The sequence below is a fragment of the Chlamydotis macqueenii genome, chromosome 2, assembly GCF_036417535.1.
Source record: "Chlamydotis macqueenii isolate bChlMac1 chromosome 2, bChlMac1.mat, whole genome shotgun sequence".
In the NCBI taxonomy this organism is placed as follows: domain Eukaryota; kingdom Metazoa; phylum Chordata; class Aves; order Otidiformes; family Otididae; genus Chlamydotis; species Chlamydotis macqueenii.
This window is the reverse complement of record NC_141557.1, coordinates 1,482,607-1,495,360: the sequence shown is the minus strand read 5'-3', so window position 1 is coordinate 1,495,360 and position 12,754 is coordinate 1,482,607. Positions and strand designations below refer to the sequence as shown.

Here is a 12,754-nt window from a genome sequence, read left to right as displayed (position 1 = left end):
CAATAACGAGAAGCCTCGTGAGCCCCATCGAGCGTTAGGAGACGGTCCTGTTCCTAACGCTATGCTTCAGAGGCTTAAGCGCAGTTTGTGGTTTAGTCCTCCTTGCAGGCTGATCTTTCAACCTGTCACAGGTCTGGTCTCTCTGTTTCCGCCACCTGTGAAATGGGGGGACCAGTAATTCACTCAGAGGGAGGTTCCAGTGTGTTCAGTGTTCATTCATAGTATCCAGAACTGCTGGGTTTACTCCTCCAATTACAGAAGCTCCACACTAGGGTGGGTGCTTTTAAGATACATTAGGATTCAAGAGCTGCAAGCTTTTTTTAAGGTTCTGAAAAGATGACAAACAGCAATATTGTCATGTTGCTGGTCAGCAATTGAAACGCCAAGCGGAAATATTCTCATTTTCAGCTGATACAAAGTGAGCACGAATCCCAAGAGAGGGGATCTGAATTAAATCCCACGGCTGACAGCCTGTAGCAACGTCAGACACAAAACCTGGTCAGACTAAGGCCAGATCTTCCACCTCAGCTTTCATTCTCCTCTCTAAAGCAGCCCCATCCCACCCAGCAGAGCAAATTTCCCCCTCCAGAAATCTCAAGCAGTTTCCCCCTTCCGTGATGATATAACCCAGTCCTCCAAAGCTCGTTCGTTGCTGCCAGCTCCTGAATAAATTCTTAACCAGCAAAACCTGAGTCTACACCCAAATCTACACCATAGAATCACAGAACGGTTTGGGTTGGGACGGACCTTCAAAGGCCATCCAGTCCAACCCCTCTGCAAGGAGCAGGGACATCTCCAACCAGATCAGGTTGCTCAGAGCCCCGTCCAACCTGGCCTGGGATGGGGCATCCACCACCTCTCTGATGATCCACCACCATCCTTTTGATGCACCAGGCTGGTATGGTCAAGGTGCACTGCCTGCTGTAAGGTAAGAGCTTACGACACCACCGTGCATTTGGCTCTCTTCAGCTCTTATTCCCTCCCAGCCTGAATGATCCAGGATCTAACTAAAACTCCTAGCAAACAATGAAAAAAAAAACGCCAGAATCTTGAACTCAAACTTCTAGCGTTGAACTACTTTAACCCTTCTGCTGCCAAACTATAAAAGCGTTAAAAACCGCTGGTTTAAAATTAAACCACTTGACAGAAGCCAGGCTGGACTTTTAAACCATTAAGCAAACACTTTTCCACTTCAAACAGGAGGCAGCCTGAACCCAGGGTGCTCGTTTTGTCTTCGGTGTGCCCTGGCTCGCAGGAAGCTGGCCCCACACCTTGTATTTACCTTGACGAGGAAAAAAGCTCGCCAGAGACGGCACGGCCTGGCTGGGCTGGGCTGGGCTGAGCAAATGTATGCTGCACATCCAGCACATGGAAAAGGCTGGTGGGCGAAGCCCAGACCAATATGCTCCCCATCAGGTCCATGATGGACAACCCAAGGAGCCACGTCAGGATCCTCGTGCCGAGCTGCGAGTCGCAAACACGCAAGCCCGAGGTGGTAGGTGAGCCACGCGCTGTTTACTCTGCAAAGCCCAGCTGTTAAACCGATGACTGGGACCATTACAAAATTATTTTTCCCTCTACCGAGCTGAAATCTAACATTGCTCACACACAGGGAGCAGAGGCAAGGGATACCTTATGTCTCTTAATGACAAAGCCCCCTACTTTTCACGTTGTAGTAAAAGACCTGCAAAGAACTAATAAATTCTGCATATGAAAGGCAAAAGTTATCCTAGAAGTATGTCTCCGTGTAGATGACAATAACGGCAGTGAAGAACGAAGCACACAAATCTCGTTTGGCACGTGCCACCTGCTGCATCTTCCCCCATGGAGCACTGGTCCAGATCTGTGGCGTTACTGGAAAAATAACGGAGCTTGGGTTTAAGGTAGAAGGGAACTTAGGAGGCTCTAAGCACTTTTGGCAATAACAGAAGCTGTATTACTACATAAGAGAAGTTTTGATCAGAGTAAAATCTTTGTATTTGTGTACGTGTTCAAATCCTGACACGTCCATCAGTTCTGAGTCCACCCTCTAAGGGCTGGAGCTGCTCCTGCTCAACATTCTCCAGGACAGAGCACCACCCGCCGCATACACCGTGCTGACGTTCACCCACTTCATGTCCAACATTCACACCGCTAATATTCCACCAGTCCATATTTTCCCTTTTTTTTTTTTTTTAAAAAAAAAAGTCTATCCTAAAACTCAACCCTACACAAAGCGCTACATTAAATTCTGCTCCACAGTATGACAACGGGGCGGAGAGAGTGTTTTTCACTGCAACTTCTCAGCCAAGTGAACACAAGAGAGAAGATCACTATTCCAAGATATTTAATAAGAAGAAATTACAGACTGAAAGTCCTCCGGGTACACGGAATTCAGCTAATGCACAGCTCTATAATGGGTCACTTCTTACAAACAATATTACAATTTTTTTGCTTTAGCGTGGACATGTTGGGCTGACACAAACCACAAAATACTCCATCAGATGCAACAGCCAGCGCTAAAAACCACAAGAAGGAGTACGACACAAAGAATGCTAAACTAAATGACACGTAATTAGTATTTACTTTTGGCAATCCTGGTTCGGACTGATTCAGTTCAGAGATCCGTTCCCAGTCAGCATCAGGCTCAGTTAACATACATTTTGTGCAACGTATATTTTTAAATTCATTAAATAATTAGCTGTGTAAACGTTATCTTCCTTTCACAGTAAAGCAACAGTGATTTGGGGATCGGAAACAAACAAGAGAAGCCCCAGACAATATTTTATTTCACGGTAGGTAGTGTATGTATACATAATCACCATATCCAGCAAGGAGGTAAAGTGCATGCCAGTAACAACTTGGACTGTAAATTAAGACCTTGAAGTGCAGAAGTACACTTTATTCCAGTACTAACAAACTAATATTAAGTAATACAAAACAAGGTAGAGTGAGATCTTGAAAACAACATACTCCACGTATCTTGTTTTAAAAGGTAGGCTGAATTACTCTGAAACATTAAAATTTCACATCAGCTATGGGGGGAACAAAGAGTTCAAAGCTTCAATAGTTAAAAATATTGCACCAGAAGTGTTGTATTTGAAAGCAATACAAGAAGAATTTTTTAATATAAAAACACTTAAAAAAAAAAAAAAGACATATTACAACAGCTATTTTTGAACTAAAACAGCTGGTAAACCGTAGGAACTGATGAAATGTGAGTTCTCTGCCACAGGCAACAGATACATGGACTACCTGGAATCTCTCCTATAGAGTATCAAGTAAATTAGGAGGGGAAAAGGTCTCCACTGTCCTGTAGTCTCGATGAAGCAAACTGTAAACTCAACAAAACCTATCAGACAACATTTGACAGTATTCCCTTTTATTTTAGAAATATAGACCTACACGAAGTTTTGAAATGCTTCACCATCAGTTAGTGCAAATAAATAAACGCCAGAAGATAAATGGATGTGCCACGACTACCAAACGTCATCCAGATGTCCACAGCTCTGACCGTAGACCCCTCAGCCTATGAATCCGGAGTGGGCACACAAAAACCATGGAATGCTCCACACAACTCGCAAAGTTCCCACTTAGAGAGTTGGAGATGAACAGTAGGGAGATCCTTGGAAAATGAAGGACAGAGAAGTAAAGGGACAAGAGACCTTACACTAACATCCACCAGAGATGCGGCAGCCCAGATCCAACACGGTATTTAGGGTCCACATTAAGTGAACACTATGTTCACGATGCTCTGAGGACGCTGATCCCATGTCAGACTATTACCAAAAATATAAAACCATTATGTGCAAGTGAGGGATACAAACAGTGAACTTTGAGAATTGAATAAATTTGTTCATGAAGAAAAATCACTTTCTCCACTCCAAAATCAATTCCTTCACTAGGTGTGAAGTTTAAAGGGGAAAAATAAAACACACAAAACCAGGTAGATGATCACCAAAGATCAGCAGGCCCTTTTTTGGAAAGCAGAAGCAAGTATTTAACTTTGACATTTACTTTTTATAAGTGACTTAAGTAAGCAGAACACTTATTGAATGGCAAAAAAAAAAAATTTGCTCAATAAGTAGATGCCTCTACCAATATATGCACATTAACTAACCTTCTCTTGATTTTCCAGGACATGGCAACAGACAGCTGCGGCTTCATTACTCTTATAAAATTTCTAGGTACATAAAAAGCATGATTGAAACCTATTAAAACTATTTGCTCAGGGAACACAAGGTTTTATCGGCACCATTTGCTCACCTCGGCAATAACTCACAAAGAAAGCCTCAATGACTTGCAGTTGGACATCTGGCCCTTAGTTCCGCTATTAGCTATTTTACAGAAAGACCTTGAGAGAGAATTAATAGGCTGTAATCATCTAAAGTAGTCCAATATGCAGTTCGTTTCTCCCTCACTTCTTCGTCGCAGTAAAAAAAAAAAACCTTTCAAAAGCAGCAACATAAAAAAAGCACATAAAAGTTGATTCCGATTATATCACATCCCTTCATATTTACAGATTTTCTGTAGTAAAGAATCCACTATCAGTGTTTCACCGCAATTAAAAGTCTTGGCCTTTTTAATCCTAAAACAGCCTTCACACATCATCAAAGTCTGGAAACGTTTTCAAAACCCTCAGGAACTCGACAACAGCAGCACCATATTCCAGGCAATACTGCAAACACCTCCCACGCAATCGAAGTGTCTATTAAAGAATCAGTCTTGAAAAGCACAATTCCCCGATCCTCCTCTTCCGCACGACACCATCTCCACCGGCTCCTGCGGGCGCTACGTTAGTTTCTTTATTCTGCGGTTCTGCTTGTCGATATTCAGCGTCGCGCGGTCTACAGAGGTAGTGATGGAATCGAGAGCTTCGTCCTGTCTCTCCAGCTCGGCTTCTGTCTCCAAGGCGAGGCCCTTCAGCTTCTTTAGGATCTGTCAGAAGAAAAGACTGAGAGCTTTCAGTGACTGACCAGCCAGTTCTTTGAGAAATGTAACAGACCCACGGCAATTAGTCATTTCATTGCTCTAAATGACCAAATCATGGAGCGTGCCCTGAAGTCTGCTGGTGAAAAGACAGAGATCTTGCTTCGATGAGCTGAATTGAGATGAATTTTTTACACTAAGGGTGGTGGAACACTGGAACAGGTTGCCCAGAGAGGTGGTGGATGGCCCATCCCTGGAAACATTCCAGGCCAGGTTGGCCGGGGCTCTGAGCAACCTGATCTGGTTGGAGATGTCCCTGCTCCGTGCAGGGGGGTTGGGCTGGGTGGGCTTCAAAGGTCCCTTCCAAGCCAAACCATTCCATGATTCTATGAACTAAACAATGAAGTAAAGATCAGAAAAATCACATCTGAAATGTCATGGTTATATGAGGGGGAAATAAATTAGAAGTAAAAATCAGTGTAAACATCAGCTTTTGCTGGCTCTGCTATTATTTCCCGGGTACGTCGGCATCGTAGAGCAGTAGCTTGCCCTGAGAGGCTGCGCGTGTTAAGAGCCGACGCAGACAGAGAGTACGGCTGGTGTAGAGCCAGAAAGGGATCACACGGCTGAAGTCGCAGCAAGGTTAGGCAGGGACCAGGTCAAAGGACAAGAAAATGTTGTTTTACTACAATCCGCTAAAGAAAGAAGTGTCACTGGATGAAGCAGAAGGGAAAAGGTGAAATTTGAGCAACGAAACAATTTTCAAGGGACTAGAGGGTGGTGTGGTATGAACGGACGTCAAGGCGGCCAAGTGGCTCAGGCTGGACGCGAGAGGAGAAACAACAGATGCACTGGCTGCAGCTCTGTTCCAGGCCACAAGCGTTGTTACACATCAACCAGTTTACGCTGCTCTTAGCAAGTTACTGGTCCTATGTGGGACTGTAAGCAAACACCCTGACCCACCCCAAGATTGTGAGGAGACCCTGTTGTCCGAAAAAGCCAATAGATGCTGGTCCAAACAGGGCAGAAAGGGTAAGGAGAAAGCCAGTCTGATGCGTTCTTAAGGCTAGGAGACATCCATAATGACACCATACACTGGCTTACAGGGCTTACTCCAGCGTAATTTTCATCAGTCCACACAAACAAGTCCAGGAGCAGACACACAAACACCACAAAAAAAACCTGCCCTAATTCCTTACCCTGTAACACCGGCTCCTTTCAGCAGCCGCCTAAGGCACGAGTTATATTATTGTCTTTTCTTCCCTCTTGTGGCTACTCCCGTAATAAGCCTGGCTGAACAAACTGAAAGCACCTGCCTGATAAGCTCCCTTCCCTCAGAGGTATCGGATGGAGATTTGGAAGCACCGCTATCACACTGACTGGAAATCCAGCTTCCCAGTTGCTTCAGATCGTAACGGGGTCTGTCACTGCTGGCCTACATGCTCTGCTTCCTTAGGCATCCCCAGGCGGGTCCGCGGGGATGTCCTCACGCTGCCTGCTCAATAAGAGCAGTTTATCCAATCCAAGAAAGGAAATTATTCCAGTACTATCCCACAGCATCAACTGCTGTGGTATATTCAGGCAACGCTATTGAAGATATCAGAACTGCAGCCTGTCAAACAAAGTAAGTCTGTGACTTTTCACAAAATGGGGGGAAAAAAAATTGTACTTTATACACATTTAATTTTATATTTTTCATAACAACTAGTGAACTCTGTTTTCTTGTTTTCCTCTTAGAATATATAAAATCAGCCCCAGAAAGCTGCTGTGAAACATCAGCAGCCCCCTTACCCCCACGCGGGACTGAATTCCACAGCAGCCCCGTTGTTTGCAGCTCTGCAAGTTGCCGGTTCGAGAAAAGCAGCGAGGAACAGCATATCTTGCTGGAACGGCAGGGGAATTTTACACAGACAAAATGCTTTGACTAAAGCTGGACGTCAGCCACCGTAGTGAGATTTATCTCGTAAAATCTCTCTCAGCTCTCTCCACAAATGACAAGCAGCTAGAAATACGGCTGTGTGAGTAACCAGTTTTGCAATTTGGCTGCCAAAGCAAAAATACAAAACAAACCACGGGTGAAGCTTTATCTACCTTTCTCTTTTCTTACCAAAACTACAAGGTAAAAAACTCCGGTTCCTATCCCAAACGAAACACTTCAGTTTCTTTCACTGTAACAGGAAAGCCAGGCTGAATTCCCCAAACTGGAGGTGGTAGATGTGTGAGAAAAACGACATGGTCAGATCAGAAAAATGTCCCTGCTCCTTGCAGGAGCGTTGGACTAGAAGACCTTTAAAGGGTCTGAAATAACGTCTTACCTCTCCTCAGGAAGTAACTTCACTACTTGGAAATGGGAATTTCAGAGGTGGCTCTCCCTCAGTCCTTCCTTTGAGCATCTTCTGCATATATTTCATATATATAAACATGAATATATAAAGTAGCCAGTGTTACATGGAATGACTCCTACCATTCATAAAGTCACAGTGTAAGATTGGAAGAGACCTCTGAAGATCTCCTGGTCCACTGCAAGGCCAGCTTCAATATTCAGTTGAGAAATTATTACAGGGTTTCAGCCTCCACTCCAATAAACTTTTAATTTTTTTATACTAGTTTTAAAAAGAAGAGACTTTACTTCTTCAGCATATCCTAAAGGATGGCAGTTAAAGACGTGTGCTTCATCTTAGAACGGTTTGGGTTGTAAGGGACCTTTAAAGTCCATCCAGTCCAATCCCCCTGCAAGGAACAGGGACATCTCCATCCAGATCAGGTTCCTCAGAGCCCCGTCCAACCTGGCCTTGTCTCATCAGGCACATTTCAGCTTGGGAAATCCATGGAGGTGAGCGTGGAAGGTAAATGTGGTGATATGCAGTGCAAGCCTCCAAGAGACCTATGCAGCAAAGCAGGAGCTGGTGCAAGGGTATGTAGAAAGGAGCTGGGACACTCTGCCCTCTCCATCTCTCAAAGAGGCACCCAATTTATTTGTAAATCAAAATTGTGCCAACAAAGGCCCAGGTTTGCCATGAAACACAGTTTATTTTTAGTTTCAAACCAGGTTACTTTTGATAGGCTTCACGTTCATTAGAGCATAGTTAACATTTAAAATGCAGGAAAAGACACAATTGTGGAGAACAGAAAAGCTTTTAAAATACGAAAGCAGTAAAATGGAAACTCAGTCAGCTACAGGGCTTTGCTCAGTTCACCTGCCAATTAGGCTCTGCCTTGAAACGCAGCGGGCGATGACGATGTGGTTACTCACACACAAAAATAAAAGGCAAGTGGCTCAATTTCATCTGTTAATTCCCTTTGCCTAAGAGAGTCTGGTAATAAATCCCTTAACCCTTTGTCTGTCAGCATCTTCGACCGTTCAAGCTGAGTGCTGCTACTCAATCCAACGGGACCTGAAATGGTCAAGATGCTTTTCCACCAAAGCCCACAGAGCTTGCTGGAAAGAGTTACTGGAACCTGAAGTCTGGCCAAAGCTGGTCACTATTTTTGCAAAGCAAAATGATGGCAAGATGTCTAGTTATCACTGCTCCAGTTCTGTCAGCTGCTCAGAGCAGCAGTGCCGTCTGTGCCAGCACGTCATTTGGACAGCGAACCCAGACATGAAAACTCAGTGTGAAACTCTATCTGTTACGCAAAGCCAAACAGCAGGTATGAGCCCATCAAAGATGCATTTTAAAGGCACATTTCCTCAGGCCCTGGTCAGTCTCACATTGAGACAGCCTCAGATTTCTGCCACCAGATTATAATTTGGAAAGTCTGATTTATCCTCGTGGCTCTGCCACAGACTTTCTGTGTAACAGAAGTTACCTAACGTTCCCACACGCAGAGTTCTTGTTGTAAAAAACAAGGAAGCAAATTTGTCACTGCTCTCCAAATCCAACCTGTGTCACGTGTTCAGCTACAGCAGAGTTGGGCCTTGCTGGAAGAAGAGGTGTCCGTCCAAGCTATGCACCCCAGGTTCTTGTATAGACTACGGGGACCTAGACAACACAGTGCGGTTTAGGTGGTGATTCATCTGCTCTACTTTATGTACCTGCTTAAGGAGGAGTTCAAGCGCTGATCACTCCTCTGCTTTGGCTCAAGTGAGAGCTGAGAAACCAGCTTAGCTGGAGACAGTCACAACAGACACAGATGGAATGACAGGAGAGGACTCCAAGCCCGTGAACCTGCTCAGTACTTAGCCCTATTGCTTCATCGCTTTGCCACACCACCTGAAGACCTACACTCAGTGTCAAGCAGCGTACAGAGACTGTATCCTAAAGATATTACAAGGGAGAGTTTGGTTTGGGTCCTGAAATCACAGAATCACAGAATGGTTTGGGGTGGAAGGGACCTTCAAAGCCCATCCAGTCCAACCCCCCTGCAAGGAGAAGGGACATCTCCAACCAGATCAGGTTGCTCAGAGCCCCGGCCAACCTGGCCTGGAATGTTTCCAGGGATGGGGGATCCACCACCTCTCTGGGCAACCTGGGACAGTGTTCCACCACCCTCAGTGTAAAAAATTTTTCCCTAATATCTGATCTAAATCTCCCTCCCTCTGTTTTGAGATGCCATCATAATAATGCAATTTATCTAAAGCTTGTGAAATACGATCTACCACCTCAATTCACCGAGTATCCAGCAGTAAACGTAAGACACAGAAAGCGTCATTGTGCAGGAAGTATTGCCAATTGTAGTTTGAAATCCCTGAAATCCTCCTTGAGACCCACTCCGCTATCCCTGGGCCACTGAGGTCTGAACGCCAAAGCAGGGCGTATATAACCAGAAATGGCTCTTGCAGCACAAAACTTCTGAGTACAGAAAACACTGGAACAGGCAACTCTGAGAGAACAGCAGGTCCCTTGCACTTGAAGCACACAAAAGCAGACAAATTTTAAAGCATCAGCTGTTTTGAGCCAGTGGCTATTCGGACAGTATGGAAGGGTCACTGTTTACTATCTTATTCTTAAAGCTGATTTCTCCCATAATTTCTTCTTGGACCGATACAGAAGTCTGATTTTATTTACTTTTTCAGGGAGTAGTAAGCACTCACGGTGTCACTAAAATACCACTGGCCTTGTCTGGAAAAAAATACTCAAGCAGCTCCACAGGCTTAACTATCACCTTTTATTTTGGTACCATCAAATACTTAAGTTACACACAAGCAAATAAAAAGTTTTAGGCGTGAGGACCTCAGTTCTCTCCCCGTATTGTGCCTTACAAAAAATACGTCTGGAGCATGGTCATGACACGTGTCTGTTAAGATCAGCGGTCTGTTGATCGCTATAGGCCATGGAACAAGGCCATGATATGAGCAAATTTGGTATTTAGCACTTGGAAAGAAAGGTTCCTCAACAAAACACTTTTTCTCTGACCGAACGGTTGCGATTTCCTGAGATGAGGGCACAATAAAAGGGTAAATAAACACTGAAGAGACTCTGAAAGCAGCAAAAGACTGAAACGGAACCACATAGACTTGAAAAGACGTTGAGGAAGCAAACGTCAGTGATATACACTGGGATGTGTTTTTTTTCTCCCAGATGTTACAGAATCAACTTCTTTAACACTATCTTTGTCTTCATGGCATATGCTATCTGCAGACGGTAAATACCAGGGCACCAGTTTGGCAAAATAAATCCAAATTTAGTGAATATAGCCGCCTCGACCACAGCCCTTAAGCTCATAATACCATACCCCCTCCCACGCCCCGTGCCGATACGTCGGCCACAGCGAGGCCGTAGGCAGGGGCTCAGCCAGAGCCCGCAGGAATTTCGTAGGCTTCTTTCTCCACCTCTAGAGCACAGCTAAGGAATACAGCTCACGCTGCCACAAACTCTGTGTTTTTCAACACAAACGTCCCTTCACGAAGTCCTGGTGAGGCGTGAGGTCCTTTACTCAGGCACTCAATCGCAACTGCAGACCGCTCAGGGCTCCTGGCTCTCATGGAAGGAATTTAGCATCGTTCAACAATTCCTGTTGCAAAACATCTATCGTTATTACTGCGAGTACTTTGTTTTTGAGCTGAGAGGAAGAGTGACAACTGTTTGTCTGTTCGTCACAAATTCCCCTCACTTCTCCAGCTTTGAAAGTTCTACTGGACTTATCCACACCACAAGTAATGAGGGGGACAGAGCTGAGCTCTTCTGAGCTTTGTGATTTTGTTTGTTTTTTGTTTTTTTTTTTTCAAAACAAGTGTTTGCATTACAGATAAACAAAGAATAAAATATCATAATCCTCAAGAGAGGAAACTGCTCAGAATAACATTGTAGTTACCAAACACAAGGACCTCAAATACCTTTAATTCATTCAGGGAAGCGTGATGCCACAAGTATCACTGTCTTTGATGCATGTTAATGCTTTACACTTTTGTTTTCCCCCTTTACTCACTAAACGCTTTGTAAATGTGATTAACCATCATCTGCTCATTCCCAAAGTGGGGGCTGAACTGAGGCAGTGCAAAGATTTTTTTCTCTGGGAGCAACTGCATCAATGAAAGACAAACCCTTGCTGCAGGCTGAAACGACTATGCAACTATGCATACTGCTCATTGATAAGACATGTTTGGAGGAAAAAAAAAAAAAAAAAAAAAGAAGGACAAAGAAGCAAGCTACACCACAGCAAGGAGCACCCTAAAACCTAGCTCGCATCTTACTGCTTAAAGCCACACAGCTGGAAACGAAACAAATATCCTGGTTCCCTGCCCTGCTTTCTATTTATGGGCTTAACCTGCTTCCCAGCTATAAAATGACTGAACATGGCAAACAGAACCTTAGATAAATCCTTGGCATACCTTAGGTAAGCATTAAATGTCTTGCTCAGATGTGATTTCAAGATTTTCACCTTGATGCTTCCAGGGGTTCAATACCTGAAAGGCTTTGTACGGCATTTACCGTGATGCTGCCCTTGAACCCCATCAGAATACATCCCCAACCTCCGCTCCTTTTAAATCTGCTTTTACTGGTAGGAACCCTCCTGCTTCAATCATGCTTCCCTTCACTTCCACATCCTCACACTTCCCCTCTAAACCTCAGTCTCTTCTAACGGAACCAAAAGATCCCAAGCTATTTCACTCTGCTTCGTGCTTTAGAGCAGGGAGAAAAAGCAGTGCTTGCACCGCAACTGGGAGCGGCTGGAGAGATACCGGTCCACACAAAATGAGAGGCTTCATTCCCTGTTCACAAGATTTGTTGGAAGATGCTGAACGCCCAGTTCTACGCGTCCTCTGCTTCTCCAGTCACAGCCAACTGCTTTGACATCAAGCACCAACAAAAGGTGCTTTAAAGAACCTTTTTTTTTTGCAAGACATAGCAAAATGTGTCTTCAGCAGCAGTCCATGACCAACAACCCTTCGTACCATACTTAGCTTTTTTGAGTCTGGCTACAAATCAGAATTATAGTACCGAAAAGCTGACATTTAAGGAAGAACAAATAGCCCTTCTGAATACGTAACAGCTGTGCAAAGTGTATGCACGCGTGAATAACAGATTGCTGCTATTTGTACAACTATGATTGAGAAAAACTCTCCCTTAAAATCTCCCAAGAGGTCAATGCTGCTGCAGAAAACGCTTATTTTTTGACAAAGTGATAGATCATGGAGGTAAGCTCTTTAAAAGATGAGAAGGGCGAATATAGTGAATGATCCATTTTGCTTTTGAAAAATCCCAAATAAGATATTTTAGTGAAAAGATCTTGATTATATTTTGGTTATAGAAGTAAGCTTTGATCTAAAACTGTGTATTTATGCACTGACAAGTAGTAAGGAAAAGGAACAGGAGTTTTATAGGAATTACAGCACGTACCTTAAAATTATTAACGACTGGCCTGATGATTAAAGAGGCCTGACTCTCAGGGAACAGGTGCTCAG

The 12,754-nt window shown here is 44.1% G+C and overlaps 1 protein-coding gene across 6 annotated transcripts in view; it reads right to left on the bottom strand.

Annotated features, from left to right (window-relative positions):
• The window catches only part of SNAP47 (synaptosome associated protein 47), a 42,250-nt gene that overhangs the window by 11,056 nt on the left and 18,440 nt on the right, over positions 1–12,754 (bottom strand). For 2 of the 6 annotated variants that reach the window (XM_086741691.1, XM_086741694.1), the window contains exon 5: positions 2,310–4,917. The exons of 1 other annotated variant lie outside the window; for it this stretch is intronic. In XM_086741691.1, coding sequence (XP_086597817.1) covers positions 4,771–4,917 — 147 coding nt within the window. In that variant the 3' untranslated portion in view covers positions 2,310–4,770. Of the gene's footprint in view, positions 1–2,309; positions 4,934–6,739; positions 6,952–9,772; positions 10,864–12,754 lie in introns of those variants that run through there. 3 more of the 6 variants (XM_086741689.1, XM_086741692.1, XM_086741693.1) reach the window with 3 other exon arrangements.